At 38.5% G+C, this 21999-nt stretch overlaps 1 protein-coding gene across 3 annotated transcripts in view; it reads right to left on the minus strand.

Annotated features, from left to right (window-relative positions):
• The window catches only part of FCHSD2 (FCH and double SH3 domains 2), a 162406-nt gene that overhangs the window by 2851 nt on the left and 137556 nt on the right, over positions 1-21999 (minus strand). For all 3 annotated transcript variants that reach the window (XM_075851328.1, XM_075851327.1, XM_075851326.1), the window contains 7 exons: positions 13976-14137; positions 5302-5436; positions 4620-4703; positions 3330-3507; positions 1727-1947; positions 1294-1426; positions 552-634 (listed from right to left, as the gene is read on the minus strand). In XM_075851328.1, coding sequence (XP_075707443.1) covers positions 552-634; positions 1294-1426; positions 1727-1947; positions 3330-3507; positions 4620-4703; positions 5302-5436; positions 13976-14137 — 996 coding nt within the window. The remainder of the gene's footprint in view (positions 1-551; positions 635-1293; positions 1427-1726; positions 1948-3329; positions 3508-4619; positions 4704-5301; positions 5437-13975; positions 14138-21999) is intronic.

The raw sequence follows: 21999 nt of genomic DNA on the forward strand, positions 1-21999 counted from the left end.
TACAAAAATATTTAATACTAAAACTATTTGTATGCAGTAACTGCTGTGGGGTCCGCCTTAAAGTGAATGTTCACCCTTAAACACCATATCACTTTTTGAGTTTAAATATGTTCAAAATTCTGCGCCCATAACAGTGGGAGCTCCATTTTTCTGTTACAAAGCTCCAAATCCCCTGCATAGAAAAAGACTTAAAAATGCAACCCGCAAGCACCACCAGGGGGAGCTCTGGAGCTCACTGCATACAATAAACTCAATAATAACACAGTATACAGTAAGCTCCCCCTAGTGGTGGCTGCAGGCAAAATCTGTGCCTATGTAGAGGATTTGGAGCGCTGTATCAGAAAAACGGAGCTCTGACTGCTACAAAGATATAGTAGGAAAATAATCAGCACAATATTTTGGACTTGGCTATCGCCAACTTTTTTTTCTCTTTTTTAATAATTCCCCGTTTCAGGTTTATCGCGGTTGCATAGAAATTGTAATAAGGGATAAAAATGAAAACTTGACGAATTAACCCGGCGAATTTACATCAACACCATTCACACACTTACTGGTCGTAACTTGCTCTGGTATCCGTCGGTGGTGATCCGCGGAGGCTGCGATGTGGATGGCGATTCTAGATTTAGATTATTTTCTGAAGAAAAAGAAAGGGGGTGAAATTAAATAAAAATAGCACAAAAGGAAAAATTTACGCAGAATTATAGTATTTTCTGATAAAAAAATTTAAAAAAATTTTTTTTTTCTTTTTTTTAAAAAAATATTTAAAAAAATATTTTGGAATAAAAAAATTAAAAAAATTATTACGGTATTTACCTATCAAGCCATGCTCCAACTCTGGGGATCATTCAGGGCTTCCAATATCATTATGTGGCCCCCCAGGTTTTACTAAACTAGTGGGTGATGTATGTGGACAACCTTATGAGCAAGTTAAGAATCCCAAAATTTTGACACCGGGCCCTAGAGATCAGGTGACCCTTTTCTTCTAAGGTCGGTAACACTGTTTACAGACATCGCGGACTTCTAATATTCATATAACATACAGTAGGGATCGCTTTACCTAATTTCCTGCTCAAGAATCTTCAACAAATGACAGAAAATCCCAGTGTGAAATGTTGCAATTTTTTTTTCAAAAATTTAAAAAAATAAATTTTTTTTAAAAAACATTCTATATATATTTACTTTAATGTACATAAATAAAAATATGACACAATCCTGTACACTGACGTTTTCCATTGGAGAACTGAGCGAAAAGGTCAAATTGTTTTGTCCTATCAGGTTGTATCTAAACCTTACCAGTCACAGAAGACGGGGACCGTGGGAAAAATAAAGAGCTCCTCTTGTCCGGACTGAATATGGGGCTGGTGGGGGGCTGGTCATATAGTGGAAGGGGTGGGAGAGAATTCTGTGGCTTCGGAGAAGGTGATACCTGTGGTAGAAAAAAGGGTTAAATTATATATAAAAAAAATTTCCAATAAAAAAAAAATCTACCAATGATAGTTCCCCGTTTCTCTCTCCCCCATGTGTTCAAAAATACATAGCTTAATGTAATGGAAGCCTAAACTAAGAACAATGATGTTTAAATATGCCCCGCCCCTCACTTAAAGGGATAGAACACAAAAAAATTTTTTTTTTTAAATATGTGGTCTATCGGTTCCTTCTCTGGCTTAACAATGGTAAACAGGCTCATACAGCGGTCCCATACCAAATCTATAACTACTACTTATACCTGAATGTCTTCGATCCAATGAGAGTCACCGTTCTCTGACCCGCTCAGCTCTTCCACCAGCACAGATGGGAAAACTCCAATGCGGCCGTTGAATTCCCCCTCCCAGAATCCGTCATCGTCCTGATTCTCTTTGTTCAAGATTCGGATGATGGCGCCTTCTGGGAACGACAGCTCGTCTTCGGTTTGACCATCGTAATCGTAAAGTGCTTTCACAAAACACACTATGGATGAGGAGAAAAAAAAAGGGGAGAAAAATAAATAAAAAGCGGCCGCATTGATGGGGGTCCGCTAGTCAGATGATCGCAATGCACGTGCAGTACTAAAATCTATTTATTACCCATCGTTTAGGCACCGCTATCCGAATATGATATTGGGGGGCAATTAGAAAAAAAATGATTAAAAATATAAAAGATGGTCACTAAATCCTTTTAATAGAATTCCCAATAAGGTGTCGCCTTCAAAAATGTCCTCTCCTCGGCAGGTGCTACGTCTGGTCTCGGAGATTTCCATAATACATAATATTTTAAGAGCAACTCCATTGGAATAGGGTAACAAAAAACGCCTGTAATATGGTTCCCACGTCCAAATGTTTCCCTGCTGGTCTTGTATGGCCCTGGAGATCTCTATTCTGTGTTAAAGGGGTTGTCCAGGATTTTAAAAATAGTGCCACCCCGGTCCACAGGTTGTGTGTGGTATTGCAGCTCAGATGCATTAACATGCAATGGAGCCCAGGTGCAATACCAGTCATAACCCATGGTCAGTAGTGGCGCTATTTCTAGCAGAGAGCAGCCATGTTTTTGAAACAAAGCAGCATACAATACTCCCTTCCATGTACCTCCTACTTCTTTGGTAGCTTAGCATGAAGTAGAGGAAAGACAATAGTCTGTAACTATAAAGACACACAGGTTTGCATCGGAGCTGTATAAACCAAACGGTAGGAGATTTTTTTTATTAATGGAGACTATGCAAAATTGCTTCATTTAATTCAGGCCATAACAAAAAATGTTTGCAAAAATATACACACCCAGGAAGAAAGTAGCCATGTGTTCGGGGCTCTCAGGACAGTTTTACTTATTTAGCCCTGCCCCCGCCAAGGTGTACCTTGTGGTTCAGATCATAAGGGTAAATGTTCTTTTAGAGTGGACCAACCCTTGAAGACTTGGGCTTCATGCGTGACTAAGTTTCCTTAATACCCGTGGGTGACTTGGAAAACCATGATGGCTCATTCCTGTAGCATAACAAGCAGCCAATAGCACCGGATCAAAGGGATGACCCAACATGGATTTGGGTACTCGTAGAAGTAGCCAAAACATTGACCATGTAGCCAAAGACCCAAACCACATCGTTTTATATTTGAACCCCTAGCCAAGTACACTTCAAAACCCAAAGTACCCCAGTCATTAAACCCACCAAGATGTGAACGGTCAACACAGAGTCCCCATGGGTGAAAACGACCCATCACTAACCCTTTTTTTTCACCCATGGGGGACTCGCTGTTGGGTAGCGATGACATTTAACTCCTTTATGGTCAATAACGGCAGTAACAGGTGGTCGGTGAAGTGATCACACGACATGATGAAGATTAGCCGGATATGGTAGTTACCGCTTGTGTCGCCGTTCATGCTCCCGGAGGCCATTTCGGCGTCGTTAGAATTACTGGACGTGTGAGAGCGGTTGTCTAGAGCAGCCAGGGACTGCAGCATACTCAGGAGGCTGTTGGACGTAGGGAACTGGAGATATTTTTCAGGGACGTACCCCACCTGCCCAGATTTATTTCTCGCCTGATGGGAAAAAGAGAGAGAGGGGACCACTCAGTAGCGGCAATAGTAAGAGAATAAGCCCCGGCCATGTATAGCAACACAATCCCATATACTCAGCAGCCCTCACGAGCTAGCCTGCGGCTACCTATGTCCAGCGCAATAGTGGCTCCTGTACATGGGAGGTCCTCAGGCCACGTATAAGAACAGCTGTAATAAACGTGGCTATATGTGCAATGCTGAATCACGCCGGGTGCACAATAATGGGCTCCGGTAAGATGAGCTACACCTCCGAATATAAGGGTTGGGCCTAAATTTTTCTCCAGGATCAGCCAAAAGGTTCTGATTGTCTTATCACTGTTCTTCCACATGACCAAAGCTGCTCATACACATACAATAGCGCTCGCCTCGGTCGGCCGGGAACTTTTCCTCCCGTCTCCACCATACCCATGTACAAACGGCTCGGCTGAGCATGCATGTGTTTTCAATGGGGCGGCTTATCTCCCGTGGTAAACAAGGATCGGGCAGTGGATCCCAACATGCCCGATCCTTCTTTCCTCCGACATCTGCCGTAAAGGAAGAGTCAGGACACCTCCCACATACATATTAGATAGTTGGCTGGTACCATCGGTGGGAAATATTACCTTGCACGATACTTTCTTGTACTTTACTCAGATCATCACAGGCAATCTCTTTCTTATCTAAGGTGACCCGGCGATCAGCTGATCCTGGCATCGCCGGCGATCAGCTGGTTTTACGGAGGGAAGCAAGACATTTCGCTGCAGCGGCCACTACAGGCGGAATATAGTATTGCAGATTCATTGTAGCTCATTTAATACATGGACAGCTAGGGTCTCTGTTCTGGCTCAGAGTGGGGGACCCCTCCTGTATGACGTCCATATGGTCTAATGTATCACATGGACAGGGGTTGTCTTCATGAGATAACCCTTACAACTATACAACGATTACATCTACGGCCAGTTACATCTTCGGCAGACCCCTTGGGGTATCTGTTCTCAGACTGACAGATTAGTTAGCCTAGATTTTTCCTGGGTAATTCTAGTGCAACCCATGCCCCCTTCCCCCAGCAACAACAAAAAATAAAAACAGAATTACAGTGATCACATAAAACATACCTTGACCCAATCTTCCATATCTCCGTCTTCTATGACTTCCAGCATCTCATGTTCCTCTATGGTCAGCTCGTCCGGCTGAGACGACTGCAAGACAGAAAGGGGAGAAGTCTTTATACGGAGGAGCTTATCTGTCTCGTTTCCTGGCAATTCCTTGGTCTTGTGACTCCATCGTGTTATCAGACTCCCTTACGTTCTAATGGGACAGATAAATAGATGATCTGTTCTTGTTATTTCCTACCTCCCTGTATACAGATTTCTTCTCCATTCACACCCAAAGCAAAAAAAAAAAAAAAAGAGAGTCTGTAGCGGTCATCTGAGCTCCCAACATGTAGCAGGAATTTTATAAACAGCTTTAGGACCATTTTTCTGAAACACCGCTCCAAATCCCCTGAAAGGACACAGAGGTAAAAAATAATACAATTCTGTCTTCCTGCAGTCACCACTAGGGGGAGCTCACTGCATACTGTGTTATACAGATCTCAATGTATAACTAGTATGCAGTAAGCTCCCCCTAGTGGTGGATGATGGAAATGGGAATTTTATCATTTAACTATGTCTATGCAGATGATTTGGAGCTCTATATCAGAAAAACGGAGCTCTGACTGCTATCAAGGGGTTAATGCGCTCTTTTCCGCCTACTACCTCAGTTTGCGATTGACCTTCACATCCACAGAGCACAGACCTGGTAAGAGTAGATGACTTTACAGGTCAATGGATAGTTCCTCAGTGTTCCAGAAGGACTGGAGCTGCTGTCATCAAACGCGTCCATGCTGTCCTCAAGCTCCTCGCCGTCCTCCCTGTCCATGTCCGCGTTCCCCTGAACACAATGAAAATAAGAAATTAATTATGAGCAAAGAGGTGGAGGAGGAAAAAAAACAAAATCGTGCAAAAATTCCTTTATACCAATAATCCAGAAAGTCTGAGAACCCGGAACTTGAATATGAACAGGGAGAGTAAAAATACAAACCACTCCTTTTCTAGGACCATCTGATAATTTGTCTCCCGATCCGACGGTCCCAGATTACAGGAATTGTATTTATATCCTGGGTTGTCCATTGGATGGTAGTCTAGATAATGATGCATGGAGGATGGGGGTGGGTGTAATGGAGCCAAACTCCCCCTACCCCTTCCTTAACCATTTGTGCTATATTCTCCACCACTATTATAAGACAGGGGGGTCTAGAGTTTATTTGCCCCCCTTTCACATCCCTTGGGTGGTGTGACACCTTAGGCCAGTTCCAATCCATCCCCATTTGAAAATGTGTCCATTGAGAGGTGAGCCCTGTAGGAGAATATGGTGGCCAACCTGGGCACTCCATGAGCCCCATAACAGCTCTATGGGACCACCACTAACGTACATACAGCTTCATGTACAGAGACGTGTGGTCGCGTGAAAACCACCGATGACCATCAACCCTCCCTTATGGACCCACTGGTGACTGTAGGAGATCCAGGTTTATCGAGTCTCTGACTTTTTGGAGGCATTTTCTAAATGTTTTTGTGTACGGGTTCCCATAACACATTCTTGGCTCGGTGAATTTTCTGTCTGCTGCAGTCGGGAAGGTTTTGTTCACCTTGGCTGTAAACTCTCACGTTCTCTGAGAAATCCCATAGAACGTGGTGTTGCTGCTCGGCTCGTGTTAATCCCTCAAATATGCAACTGCGGAGATTTCCAACATTTTTTTGAAAAAACTAGAAGGGCAAACCACAAACTAAATAAGTAACAGGCAGAACAACAAGCTGGAAAACGGTCGGAGGCTCTCTGGTCCCGAACATGGGGCCGTTACATCCTATACTGGGAATATTCGGCGACCAAGAACTTGGACCAGAGCAGAAGTCATTGGATGGAGCTTCATGACAGAATTGAAGGGTATGTGGCCCTGTGAACATCTACTGATACATAACATATACGAAGGGATTCACGGAGGTGTTGTGGAGCTCTAGCAAGTTGACCACTCATGAGTAAAGACCATGGTGCTCCCTTTGACCTCAATGGAACCATTGACTTCAATGGTGAAATGCACAGAAGGAAGTCAACGTAATCCAAATGGGGACGACACTTGCCAGAGCTCCATACCCCTGAAACCTGTGAGGGGGGTCTCCACGTATGACCTCCAACCAATAACGTCTTCGAACATGTCCCCATTACAGGTCAGTAGATGGATGTTTGAGGTGGCCATTAAGTTGACTTGGAACTGGATGGTCATGTCCATTGTGCAACATTTCCATTGACTTCCAAGAAGGGGAAAAGTTGAGTAGCTCAAATGTGACTTACGACCCCTTTGTGTTGGGATGTGAGTGGCACAAGCAACCATTATGGCCCAATGATTGGCTTCAGGTTGGTCTTCCGCTGGTTGGAGTTTGATTGGTAACTTCAAAGGGCCACTAAATTCTAAAGCTTAAAAAAGTGCAGTAGAGTTATAAGACGAGCGGCTATCAGGCCAAAAAATCTCACGTGACTAAGGATTTCCCATAACAAATCTCTTTTTGTGTCCATGCCTCCATATTGGAATAGTCATTGATTTCCATTGAAAGGTTGCGGAGGGGGTAAAGAGGTCAATGCATTATGTCATGTGACTAAAGTAGCAGGGGTGGGCTCAGACAACAGAGGACCCTAAATTTCCTCTGAAATGATGAACAACATCCCTGTTGGTTTAGGGTTATGGCAGTGAAGGGTCTAATGATACCATCCCTGGTGGTCTAGGACAGTGAAAGGTCTTATGATACCATCCCTGGTGGTCTAGGACAGTGAAAGGTCTTATGATACCATCCCTGGTGGTCTAGGACAGGCTACACATGCTATATGCCCACCCTTATCAAGTGGCATAACACTCTGTGGCAAGGCAATGGCACAAACAGCTGCCTAGTCCAAACAGAAGCTTGCCCCACCCCTACTGATTATGGTTTTGCTCCACCTGGAACATAATAACCAATGTTCGTCTGGAGACTCTTAGATTCCACCACTATTAACGGCATGAAACCTTCTTTAGAAGCCGCAGTTTAGGAAAGATAATTAACGAATTTCACTTAAAGAGGCTCTGTCACCAGATTTTGCAACCCCTATCTGCTATTGCAGCAGATCGGCGCTGCAATGTAGATTACAGTAACGTTTTTATTTTTAAAAAACGAGCATTTTTGGCCAAGTTATGACCATTTTTGTAGTTATGCAAATGAGGCTTGCAAAAGTCCAAGTGGGTGTGTTTAAAAGTAAAAGTCCAACTGGGCGTGTATTATGTGCGTACATCGGGGCGTGTTTAATACTTTTACTAGCTGGGCGCTCTGACGAGAAGTATCATCCACTTCTCTTCACAACGCCCAGCTTCTGGCAGTGCAGATCTGTGACGTCACTCACAGGTCCTGCATCGTGTCGGCCACATCGGCACCAGAGGCTTCAGTTGATTCTGCAGCAGCATCGGCGTTAGCAGGTAAATCGATGTAGCTACTTACCTGCAAACGCTGATGCTGCTGCAGAATCAACTGTAGCCTCTGGTGCCGATGTGTCCTCGCTCGTCTGACACGATGCAGGACCTGGGGCAGGAAGTGACGTCACAGCGTGATCTGCCAGAAGCTGGGCGTTCTGAAGGGAAGTGGATGATACTTCTCATCAGAGCTCCCAGCTAGTAAAAGTAGTAAAAACGCCCCGATGTACACACATAATACACGCCCACTTGGACTTTTACTTTTAAACACACCCATTTGGACTTTTGCAAGCCTCATTTGCATAACTACAAAAATGGTCATAATTTGGCCAAAAATGCTCGTTTTTTAAAAATAAAAACGTTACTGTAATCTACATTGCAGCGCCGATCTGCTGCAATAGGAAATAGGGGCTGCAAAATCTGGTGACAGAGACTCTTTAAACTCAAAGTTAATGATGAAACAAAGTCTCTGATTGTGAGTCTTCAGATAAAGATAAGTAATGTAATGTGTGTACAGAGTGACTCCACCAGCAGAATAGTGTGTGCAGCTCTGGAGTATAATACAGGATATAACTCAGGATCAGTACAGGATAAGTAATGTAATGTATGTACAGTGACTCCACCAGCAGAATAGTGAGTGCAGCTCTGGAGTATAATACAGGATGTAACTCAGGATCAGTACAGGATAAGTAATGTAATGTATGTACACAGTGACTCCACCAGCAGAATAGTGAGGGCAGCTCTGGAGTATAATACAGGATGTAACTCAGGATCAGTACAGGATAAGTAATGTAATGTATGTACACAGTGACTCCACCAGCAGAATAGTGAGTGCAGCTCTGGAGCATAATACAGGAAGTAACTCAGGATCAGTACAGGATAAGTAATGTAATGTATGTACACAGTGACTCCACCAGCAGAATAGTGAGTGCAGCTCTGGAGTATAATACAGGATATACCTCAGGATCAGTACAGGATAAGTAATGTAATATATGTACACAGTTACTCCACCAGCAGAATAGTGAGTGCAGCTCTGGAGTATAATACAGGATATAACTCAGGATCAGTACAGGATAAGTAATGTAATGTATGTACACAGTGACTCCACCAGCAGAATAGTGAGTGCAGCTCTGGAGTAGAATACAGGATGTAACTCAGGATCAGTAGAGGATAAGTAATGTAATGTATGTACACAGTGACCCTACCAGCAGAATAGTGAGTGCAGCTCTGGAGTATAATACAGGATGTAACTCAGGATCAGTACAGGATAAGTAATGTAATGTATGTACACAGTGACTCCACCAGCAGAATAATGAGTGCAGCTCTGGAGTATAATACAGGATGTAACTCAGGATCAGTACAGGATAAGTAATGTAATGTAATGTATGTACACAGTGACTCCACCAGCAGAATAGGGAGTGCAGCTCTGGAGTATAATACAGGATGTAACTCAGGATCAGTACAGGATAAGTAATGTAATGTATGTACACAGTGACTCCACCAGCAGAATAGGGAGTGCAGCTCTGGAGTATAATATAGGATGTAACTCAGGATCAGTAGAGGATAAGTAATGTATGTACACAGTGACCCTACCAGCAGAATAGTGAGTGCAGCTCTGGAGTATAATACAGGATATAACTCAGGTTCAGTACAGGATAAGTAATATAATGTATGTACACTGTGACTCCACCAGAAGAATAGGGAGTGCAGCTCTGAAGTATAATACAGGATGTAACTCAGGATCAGTACAGGATAAGTAATGTATGTACACAGTGACTCCACCAGCAGAATAGTGAGTGCAGCTCTGGAGTATAATACAGGATGTAACTCAGGATCAGTACAGGATAAGTAATGTATGTACACAGTGACTCCACCAGCAGAATAGTGAGTGCAGCTCTGGAGTATAATACAGGATGTAACTCGGGATCAGTACAGGATAAGTAATGTATGTACACAGTGACTCCACCAGCAGAATAGGGAGTGCAGCTCTGGAGTATAATACAGTACATACAATTCTTTTCAGGATCGGTAATGTAATGAATGTACACAGTGACTCCACCAGCAGAATAGTGAGTGCAGCTCTGGAGTATAATACAGGATATAACTCAGGATCCGTACAGGATATGTAATGTATGTACACAGTGACTCCACCAGCAGAATAGTGAGTGCAGCTCTGGAGTATAATACAGGATGTAACTCAGGATCAGTAGAGGATAAGTAATGTAATGTATGTACACAGTGACCCCACCAGCAGAATAGTGAGTGCAGCTCTGGAGTATAATACAGGATGTAACTTAGGATCAGTACAGGATAAGTAATGTAATGTATGTACACAGTGACCCCACCAGCAGAATAGTGAGTGCAGCTCTGGAGTATAATACAGGATGTAACTCAGGATCAGTACAGGATAAGTAATGTAATGTATGTACACAGTGACTCCACCAGCAGAATAGGGAGTGCAGCTCTGGAGTATAATACAGGATGTAACTCAGGATCAGTACAGGATAAGTAATGTAATGTATGTACACAGTGACTCCACCAGCAGAATAGTGAGCGCAGCTCTGGAGTATAATGCAGGATGTAACTCAGGATCAGTACAGGATAAGTAATGTATGCACACAGTGACTCCACCAGCAGAATAGTGAGTGCAGCTCTGGAGTATAATACAGGATGTAACTCAGGATCAGTAGAGGATAAGTAATGTAATGTATGTACACAGTGACCCCACCAGCAGAATAGTGAGTGCAGCTCTGGAGTATAATACAGGATGTAACTTAGGATCAGTACAGGATAAGTAATGTAATGTATGTACACAGTGACCCCACCAGCAGAATAGTGAGTGCAGCTCTGGAGTATAATACAGGATGTAACTCAGGATCAGTACAGGATAAGTAATGTACTGTATGTACACAGTGACTCCACCAGCAGAATAGGGAGTGCAGCTCTGGAGTATAATACAGGATGTAACTCAGGATCAGTACAGGATAAGTAATGTAATGTATGTACACAGTGACTCCACCAGCAGAATAGGGAGTGCAGCTCTGGAGTATAATATAGGATGTAACTCAGGATCAGTAGAGGATAAGTAATGTATGTACACAGTGACCCTACCAGCAGAATAGTGAGTGCAGCTCTGGAGTATAATACAGGATATAACTCAGGTTCAGTACAGGATAAGTAATATAATGTATGTACACTGTGACTCCACCAGAAGAATAGGGAGTGCAGCTCTGGAGTATAATACAGGATGTAACTCAGGATCAGTACAGGATAAGTAATGTATGTACACAGTGACTCCACCAGCAGAATAGTGAGTGCAGCTCTGGAGTATAATACAGGATGTAACTCAGGATCAGTAGAGGATAAGTAATGTAATGTATGTACACAGTGACCCCACCAGCAGAATAGTGAGTGCAGCTCTGGAGTATAATACAGGATGTAACTCAGGATCAGTACAGGATAAGTAATGTAATGTATGTACACAGTGACCCCACCAGCAGAATAGTGAGTGCAGCTCTGGAGTATAATACAGTACATACAATTCTTTTCAGGATCGGTAATGTAATGAATTTACACTGACTCCACTTCTTATGTGGATTATTTCTATATATAACACATTATATGGTGTATGACGTTGGGCATAGGCTATAAATCAGTGCAGAATAAGAAAGACGGCACACGATAAAATAAACGAAAAAGGGAAAAAATAAAGCAATCATGTGAAGGTGTGAATATTTCACACTCTTGGTATAACTGCATTTTCGTGAGGTGCTAGGCAGCGAGCTGGAGGGGTGACAGCTGGTGCCGGAGTCACAGAGACAGGAGACAGAGACATAGCAGAGTGCAGTGTGCGACAACCGCTCGGGAGAAACCTACATAAAGTGCGAAACCGACAAAAGCAGCTACAAATCTTCATAAATATAAATCTATCAATATCGTGCCATTATGTAACCTGTAGCCAACCAGGAGTGTAATAATCTATAATCATCCAACTCCTACCCACCGGCATTAAGGGCTTTTCCAGTTTCAGTAAATAAAGGTTATCCTTTGTATTGTTGAATATGCTTTCTGTATTAATACCTCACAGATTTCCAAATCTCTGCTTGCGGTCATTTAGTAAGAAGTTTCATTGTTTACTTCCAGAGGATAAACCTCTGTCTTGGTCATGTGATGGACACACAGGTGGCGGGATCGTTACACAACAGAACTCTGATAACTGTACTGCAACGAGTCATGCACCTGTGTGTCCATCACATGGCCAGGAGAGTTTTGAGTCTTGGAAGTAAACGATAAAGTTTTCTATCAAATGACAGCAAGCAGAGCTATTGAAAACAGTGCAGAATTGATACAGGAAGTACAAAGTATAACACGTGTCTGCTGAAACTAGAATATTCAGTCCATGGCTCTAAAAGCATCTATTTATAAAACCTGCAAAAAAAGACGGCATTACAAGCCGCTGATCACTGTGGGTGAAGATCTCCGCTTGCTGCCAGTGAATGGAAACACTCATTTACATCCAGAGGCTGAAAAACCTGTGCAGACCTAATAGTTGTCACAGCTGAGGGTTTGTTACAATTATATCCAGTCTAAATATCCCCCAACCTGGACACCAAACTGATATATTTCACCGATTTGTGCTGCTGATGTGTTGAGCTCACAGGGGATTGTCTAGATTGAATACAATTGTAACAAACCCTCAGATGTGAGAAATAATAAGTCTGTGCAGGTTTCCAAGAATGTTTCCAGTCATTGACAGTAAACAGAGATCCATAAAACAGAACAGGGCAGATGGAGTGAGTGGGTGGAGACATCCACGACCTCTCTAAGACTTCAGTCTGTATCTTGTAGACTGCTGGCAATGGTTTTACATGAATTTACGAATTATTTGATTTACTTTCTTATACTGATCCTAAATTGTAGCCTGTATAATCCTCCAATCACATCCAAAGCTGCATTCCTGATTTATTGTCTTCTCTCAGACTGCATCACCTCACATCTGCCCCCTGCTGTTCAGGGTTTGTAAAAACTTTCTCTGCAGACTTGAATTTTTGGGAAATGAGGTGTTTAGACAAAGCAGCGTACAGCACACTATGCAATGCACTCGGAAACCAAAAGGTAGTTCGCTGAATTGTGAATGCAGCTTTGGATGTGAATGGAGTATAAAAACACAATGTAAGGGCCTGTTCACACGCAGTGTTTTCAGGCGTATTTCGGAGCGTTTACGCCTCGAAAAACGCCAGAAAAATCTAACATCTACAAACATCTGCCAATTGAAATCAATGGGAAAAACAGCATTTAGTTCGTACGGGGCGTCTTTTTATGCCGCTGATTTAAAAAATGGAGTGTAAAAAGATTTTCCATTGAACACTATGAAAAACGCCTGAAAATCAGAGGCTGCTCCGTAATTTTCAGCCGTTTTTGACTCAGGGTGTAAAAATACCAGTTCACACTGAGTTTTTTGCAAGAGGAAAATTCTGCCTCAAAATTCTGTTTGGAATTTTGATCTGCCTGCACGCGGTTTGCCACGTTTTTCTCTGAGTTTTTCGCTCGCGCCCGCGGGCAAAAACACAGCGAATTACGCTTTCTCTGCCTCCCATTGATGTCAATGGGAGGTCAGAGGCATAAACGCCCGAAGATAGGGCATATCGCTTCTTTTTACCGCTCGCAGTGAAAAAAAACAAAAACACGTCCGCCTCCCATTGAAATCAATGGGGGGCATTTTCGGCCATTTTGTTTGGCGCGGTTTCCGCGTCCAAAAATTCTGTGTGAACACGTCCATTTCTTTAAGTGTACAGTTGCCCCATATACAGTAAAAGCAGCCATTTATATCCAACAGTATACTGAATAAAGCCCAGGCCATAACGTCTGCCCTTGTAATTATAGGTGACGGGTGCCCTTTAAGAGCGGATGCCCCCATCATTAGAACAGTGATTGTACCAAGTGAGAGGATCCGTTGTTGATCATGGTGGGTAGACTGGCCCATCGCTCGTTCTCCAGCTCCTCCATCACCTGGTTCATGGCGCTCTTTAACCACGTGTCCACGGAGACCCCGATCTGTCTCAGGAGGTCCAGACGAGCTTCTGCCTTCAGCTTGGTGATCTGCCGCAAACACAGAGAACCCATGGGGTCAGCATAGAAGATCAAAAGCAGTGTCAGGAACCTAAAGGGCCTACAAATATAATTTCCCCCTTTCCAACTTTTTATATACTTTGTGTTTAAGTGGTTCATAGTTTTCAAGATCTCGGCTTGCTGTCAGTGATTGGGAACATTTAAACAACTGTTTACAACAAGAGGCTGCAAACAAAACCCATCCTGATCTAAAACGTCTAACAGCTGGGGGTACGTTACAATTGTATCCAGTCTAGACAATCCTCTGTGAGCTGAACAGCCTGGACTCCACAGTTTGTTAAAATGTATCTGAACTGATACATTGTAACAGTCTGGAGTCCAGGCTGCTCAGCTCACAGAGGATTGATGGTCTAGACTAGATACAATTGTAACAAACCTTCAGCTGTGAGAACTATTAGGTCTGTACAGGTTTTCATCCTCCGTATGTAAAGAAGAATGTTCCAATTCACTGACAGCAAGCAGACGTCTTGAAATTAAAACAAAGTATATTATTTAAGATATAATAACATAAAACTTTTTAAATTATGAAAGGTCACTGGGGGAAATGTATCAATAGATGAGAAACTCAAATAGTGACGCACAGCCCGCTGAGGCACACCCTAAAAAACCAGTTAGATACGCCCCTTTAAATGCACATCTGCATAAGTCCCGTCTCTTTACGGTCCAGCTCGTCCATTTCTCTTCCATATGTCACTTTGTAGCTGGTGCGCAAATACACAACCGGTCACGCCATATAAAGGCGAACGTCTAATATATTTGGGACCTTTGAGTCTCCTCTTAGCCACGCCCCCTTTTCACAAATCTTTTTTTTTTAAATGACAAAGGCGGCATAACACAAAACTGAATTAGTAAAGCTGTTGAGTATGTGGTGATACAGTGTAACAGCATTTACTGCTCGTGAACAACCTCCTGCCGTACATGCCACCTAAGTAACCCCCCCCTCCGCAGGAGACGTTAATGGCATCACCCGTCACTATACAGGGTCACGGACCACACCGTAAATAAATATAAGTAACGGATTCTTCCACACCTCCTGTCATGTGATGTCCCCAAATTACCACGAGGTGAAGAGGTGACAGAACTTTCCTGGGAAAAGTCACCACCCAGTCATCCATGAAGATCTCCTTACATGTGTCTCACTGATAGACTGACTGTTCACCTCAGAGACCGAACCATTCTTCTATATAGGGGCAGTATTATAGTAGTTATATTCTTGTATATAGGGACAGTATTATAGTAGTTATATTCTTGTATATAGGGGGCAGTATTATAGTAGTTATATTCTTGTATATAGGGGGCAGTAGTATAGTAGTTATATTCTTGTATATAGGAGCAGTATTATAGTAGTTATATTCTTGTATATAGGGGCAGTATTATAGTAGTTATATTCTTGTATATAGGAGACAGTATTATAGTAGTTATATTCTTGTATATAGGGACAGTATTATAGTAGTTATATTCTTGTATATAGGAGACAGTATTATAGTAGTTATATTCTTGTATATAGGAGCAGTATTATAGTAGTTATATTCTTGTATATAGGAGCAGTATTATAGTAGTTATATTCTTGTATATAGGGAGCTGTATTATAGTAGTTATATTCTTGTATATAGGAGCAGTATTATAGAAGTTATATTCTTGTACATAGGAGCAGTATTATAGTAGTTATATTCTTGTACATAGGGGCAGTATTATAGTAGTTATATTCTTGTATATAGGGGGCAGTATTATAGTAGTTATATTCCTGTATATAGGAGGCAGTATTATAGTAGTTATATTCTTGTATATAGGAGCAGTATTATAGTAGTTATATTCTTGTATATAGAGGCAGTATTATAGTAGTTATATTCTTGTATATAGGAGCAGTATTATAGTATATTCTTGTACATAGGAGCAGTATTATAGTAGTTATATTCTTGTACATAGGAGCAGTATTATAGTAGTTATATTCTTGTATATAGGGGGCAGTATTATAGTAGTTACATTCTTGTATATAGGAAGCAGTATTATAGTAGTTATATTCTTGTATATAGGAGCAGTATTATAGTAGTTATATTCTTGTATATAGGAAGCAGTATTATAGTAGTTATATTCTTGTATATAGGGGCAGTATTATAGTAGTTATATACTTGTATATAGGGGCAGTAATATAGTAGTTATATTCTTGTATATAGGGGGCAGTATTATAGTAGTTATATTCTTGTATATAGGGGGCAGTATTATAGTAGTTATATTCTTGTACATAGGAGCAGTATTATAGTAGTTATATTCTTGTACATAGGGGCAGTATTATAGTAGTTATATTCTTGTATATAGGGGGCAGTATTATAGTAGTTATATTCCTGTATATAGGAGGCAGTATTATAGTAGTTATATTCTTGTATATAGGAGCAGTATTATAGTAGTTATATTCTTGTATATAGAGGCAGTATTATAGTAGTTATATTCTTGTATATAGGAGCAGTATTATAGTATATTCTTGTATATAGGAGCAGTATTATAGTAGTTATATTCTTGTACATAGGAGCAGTATTATAGTAGTTATATTCTTGTACATAGGAGCAGTATTATAGTAGTTATATTCTTGTATATAGGGGGCAGTATTATAGTAGTTACATTCTTGTATATAGGAAGCAGTATTATAGTAGTTATATTCTTGTATATAGGAGCAGTATTATAGTAGTTATATTCTTGTATATAGGAAGCAGTATTATAGTAGTTATATTCTTGTATATAGGGGCAGTATTATAGTAGTTATATACTTGTATATAGGGGCAGTAATATAGTAGTTATATTCTTGTATATAGGGGGCAGTATTATAGTAGTTATATTCTTGTATATAGGGGCAGTATTATAGTAGTTATATTCTTGTATATAAGAGCAGTATTATAGTAGTTATATTCTTGTATATAGGGGCAGTAATATAGTAGTTATATTCTTGTATATAGGGGGCAGTATTATAGTAGTTATATTCTTGTATATAGGGGCAGTATTATAGTAGTTATATTCTTGTATATAAGAGCAGTATTATAGTAGTTATATTCTTGTATATAGGGGCAGTAATACAGTAGTTATATTCTTGTATATAGGGGGCAGTATTATAGTAGTTATATTCTTGTATATAGGGGCAGAATTATAGTAGTTATATTCTTATATATAGGGGGCAGTATTATAGTAGTTATATTCTTGTATATAGGGGCAGTATTATAGTAGTTATATTCTTGTATATAGGGGGCAGTATTATAGTAGTTACATTCTTGTATATAGGAAGCAGTATTATAGTAGTTATATTCTTGTATATAGGAGCAGTATTATAGTAGTTATATTCTTGTATATAAGATAGGAGGCGGTATTATAGTAGTTATATTCTTGTATATAGGGACAGTATTATAGTAGTTATATTCTTGTATATAGGAGCAGTATTATAGTAGTTATATTCTTGTATATAGGGGGCAGTATTATAGTAGTTATATTCTTGTATATAGGGGCAGTATTATAGTAGTTATATTCTTGTATATAGGAGCAGTATTATAGTAGTTATATTCTTGTATATAGGGGCAGTATTATATTAGTTATATTCTTGTATATAGGAGCAGTATTATAGTAGTTATATTCTTGTATATAGGAAGCAGTATTATAGTAGTTATATTCTTGTATATAGGGGGCAGTATTATAGTAGTTATATTCTTGTATAGAGGGGGCAGTATTATAGTAGTTATATTCTTATATATAGGGGGCAGTATTATAGTAGTTATATTCTTATATATAGGGGTAGTATTATAGTAGTTATATTCTTGTATATAGGAGCAGTATTATAGTAGTTATATTCTTATATATAGGGGGCAGTATTATAGTAGTTATATTCTTATATATAGGGGTAGTATTATAGTAGTTATATTCTTGTATATAGGAGCAGTATTATAGTAGTTATATTCTTATATATAGGGGGCAGTATTATAGTAGTTATATTCTTATATATAGGGGTAGTATTATAGTAGTTATATTCTTGTATATAGGGGCAGTATTATAGTAGTTATATTCTTGTATATAGGGGGCAGTATTATAGTAGTTATATTCTTGTATATAGGGGCAGTATTATAGTAGTTATATTCTTGTATATAGGGAGCAGTATTAGAATAGTTATATTCTTGTATATAGGGGCAGTATTATAGTAGTTATATTCTTGTATATAGGGGGCAGTATTATAGTAGTTACATTCTTGTATATAGGAAGCAGTATTATAGTAGTTATATTCTTGTGTATAGGAGCAGTATTATAGTAGTTATATTCTTGTATATACACGAGGCAGTATTATAGTAGTTATATTCTTGTATATACACGAGGCAGTATTATAGTAGTTATATTCCTGTATATAGGGGGCAGTATTATAGTAGTTATATTCTTGTGTATAGGAGCAGTATTATAGTAGTTATATTCTTGTATATAGGAGGCAGTATTATAGTAGTTATATTCTTGTATATAGAGGCAGTATTATAGTAGTAATATTCTTGTATATAGGAGTAGTATTATAGTAGTTATATTCTTGTATGTAGGGGTAGTATTATAGTAGTTATATTCTTGTATATACGAGGCAGTATTATAGTAGTTATATTCTTGTATATAGGGGCAGTATTATAGTAGTTATATTCTTGTATATAGGGGCAGTATTATAGTAGTTATATTCTTGTATATAGGAGCAGTATTATAGTAGTTATATTCTTGTATATAGGAGCAGTATTATAGTAGTTATATTCTTGTATATAGGAAGCAGTATTATAGTAGTTATATTCTTGTATATACACGAGGCAGTATTATAGTAGTTATATTCTTGTATATACACGAGGCAGTATTATAGTAGTTATATTCCTGTATATAGGGGGCAGTATTATAGTAGTTATATTCTTGTGTATAGGAGCAGTATTATAGTAGTTATATTCTTGTATATAGGGGCAGTATTATAGTAGTTATATTCTTGTATATAGAGGCAGTATTATAGTAGTTATATTCTTGTATATAGGGGCAGTATTATAGTAGTTATATTCTTGTATATAGGGGGCAGTATTATAGTAGTTATATTCTTGTATATAGGAGAAGTATTATAGTAGTTATATTCTTGTATATAGGAGAAGTATTATAGTAGTTATATTCATGTATATAGGGGCAGTATTATAGTAGTTATATTCTTGTATATAGGGGCAGTATTATAGTAGTTATATTCTTGTATATAGGAGCAGTTATATTCTGGTATATAGGGGCAGTTTTATAGTAGTTATATTCTTGTATATAGGGGCAGTACTATAGTAGTTATATTCTTGTATATATAGGGGCAGTATTATAGTAGTTATATTCTTGTATATTGGGGGCAGTATTATAGTAGTTATATTCTTGTATATAGGAGCAGTATTATAGTAGTTATATTCTTGTATATAGGAGCAGTATTATAGTAGTTATATTCTTGTATATACACGAGGCAGTATTATAGTAGTTATATTCTTGTATATAGGAGGCAGTATTATAGTAGTTATATTCTTGTATATAGGGGGCAGTATTATAGTAGTTATATTCTTGTATATACACGAGGCAGTATTATAGTAGTTATATTCTTGTATATAGGGGGCAGTATTATAGTAGTTATATTCTTGTGTATAGGAGCAGTATTATAGTAGTTATATTCTTGTATATAGGGGCAGTATTATAGTAGTTATATTCTTGTATATAGAGGCAGTATTATAGTAGTTATATTCTTGTATATAGGGGCAGTATTATATTAGTTATATTCTTGTATATAGGAGCAGTATTATAGTAGTTATATTCTTGTATATAGGAGTAGTATTATAGTAGTTATATTCTTGTATATAGGAAGCAGTATTATAGTAGTTATATTCTTGTATATAGGGGGCAGTATTATAGTAGTTATATTCTTGTATAGAGGGGGCAGTATTATAGTAGTTATATTCTTATATATAGGGGGCAGTATTATAGTAGTTATATTCTTATATATAGGGGGCAGTATTATAGTAGTTATATTCTTGTATATAGGAGCAGTATTATAGTAGTTATATTCTTGTATATAGGAGCAGTATTATAGTAGTTATATTCTTGTATATAGGAAGCAGTATTATAGTAGTTATATTCTTGTATATACACGAGGCAGTATTATAGTAGTTATATTCTTGTATATACACGAGGCAGTATTATAGTAGTTATATTCTTGTATATAGGGGGCAGTATTATAGTAGTTATATTCTTGTGTATAGGAGCAGTATTATAGTAGTTATATTCTTGTATATAGGGGCAGTATTATAGTAGTTATATTCTTGTATATAGAGGCAGTATTATAGTAGTTATATTCTTGCATATAGGGGAAGTATTATAGTAGTTATATTCTTGTATATAGGGGGCAGTATTATAGTAGTTATATTCTTGTATATACACGAGGCAGTATTATAGTAGTTATATTCCTGTATATAGGGGGCAGTATTATAGTAGTTATATTCTTGTGTATAGGAGCAGTATTATAGTAGTTATATTCTTGTATATAGGGGCAGTATTATAGTAGTTATATTCTTGTATATAGAGGCAGTATTATAGTAGTTATATTCTTGTATATAGGGGCAGTATTATAGTAGTTATATTCTTGTATATAGGGGGCAGTATTATAGTAGTTATATTCTTGTATATAGAAAGCAGTATTATAGTAGTTATATTCTTGTATATAGGAGAAGTATTATAGTAGTTATATTCATGTATATAGGGGCAGTATTATAGTAGTTATATTCTTGTATATAGGGGCAGTATTATAGTAGTTATATTCTTGTATATAGGAGCAGTTTTATAGTAGTTATATTCTGGTATATAGGGGCAGTTTTATAGTAGTTATATTCTTGTATATAGGGGCAGTACTATAGTAGTTATATTCTTGTATATATAGGGGCAGTATTATAGTAGTTATATTCTTGTATATACACGAGGCAGTATTATAGTAGTTATAGTCTTGTATATACACGAGGCAGTATTATAGTAGTTATATTCTTGTATATACACGAGGCAGTATTATAGTAGTTATATTCTTGTATATAGGGGCAGTATTATAGTAGTTATATTCTTGTATATAGGAGCAGTATTATAGTAGTTATATTCTTGTATATAGGAGCAGTATTATAGTAGTTATATTCTTGTATATAGGAGCAGTATTATAGTAGTTATATTCTTGTATATACACGAGGCAGTATTATAGTAGTTATATTCTTGTATATACACGAGGCAGTATTATAGTAGTTATATTCTTGTATATACACGAGGCAGTATTATAGTAGTTATATTCTTGTATATAGGGGGCAGTATTATAGTAGTTATATTCTTGTATATAGGAAACAGTATTATAGTAGTTATATTCTTGTATATACACGAGGCAGTATTATAGTAGTTATATTCTTGTATGTAGGGGCAGTATTATAGTAGTTATATTCCTGTATATAGGGTGCAGTATTATAGTAGTTCTATTCTTGTATATAGGGGGCAGTATTATAGTAGTTATATTCTTGTATATAGGAGCAGTATTATAGTAGTTATATTCTTGTATATAGGGGCAGTATTATAGTAGTTATATTCTTGTATACAGGAGCAGTATTATAGTAGTTATATTCCTGTATATAGGGTGCAGTATTATAGTAGTTCTATTCTTGTATATAGGGGCAGTATTATAGTAGTTATATTCTTGTATATAGAGGCAGTATTATAGTAGTTATATTCTTGTATATAGGGGCAGTATTATAGTAGTTATATTCTTGTATGTAGGGGTAGTATTATAGTAGTTATATTCTTGTATATAG

The sequence above is a fragment of the Rhinoderma darwinii genome, chromosome 2 (assembly GCF_050947455.1).
Source record: "Rhinoderma darwinii isolate aRhiDar2 chromosome 2, aRhiDar2.hap1, whole genome shotgun sequence".
Lineage (NCBI taxonomy): Eukaryota > Metazoa > Chordata > Amphibia > Anura > Rhinodermatidae > Rhinoderma > Rhinoderma darwinii.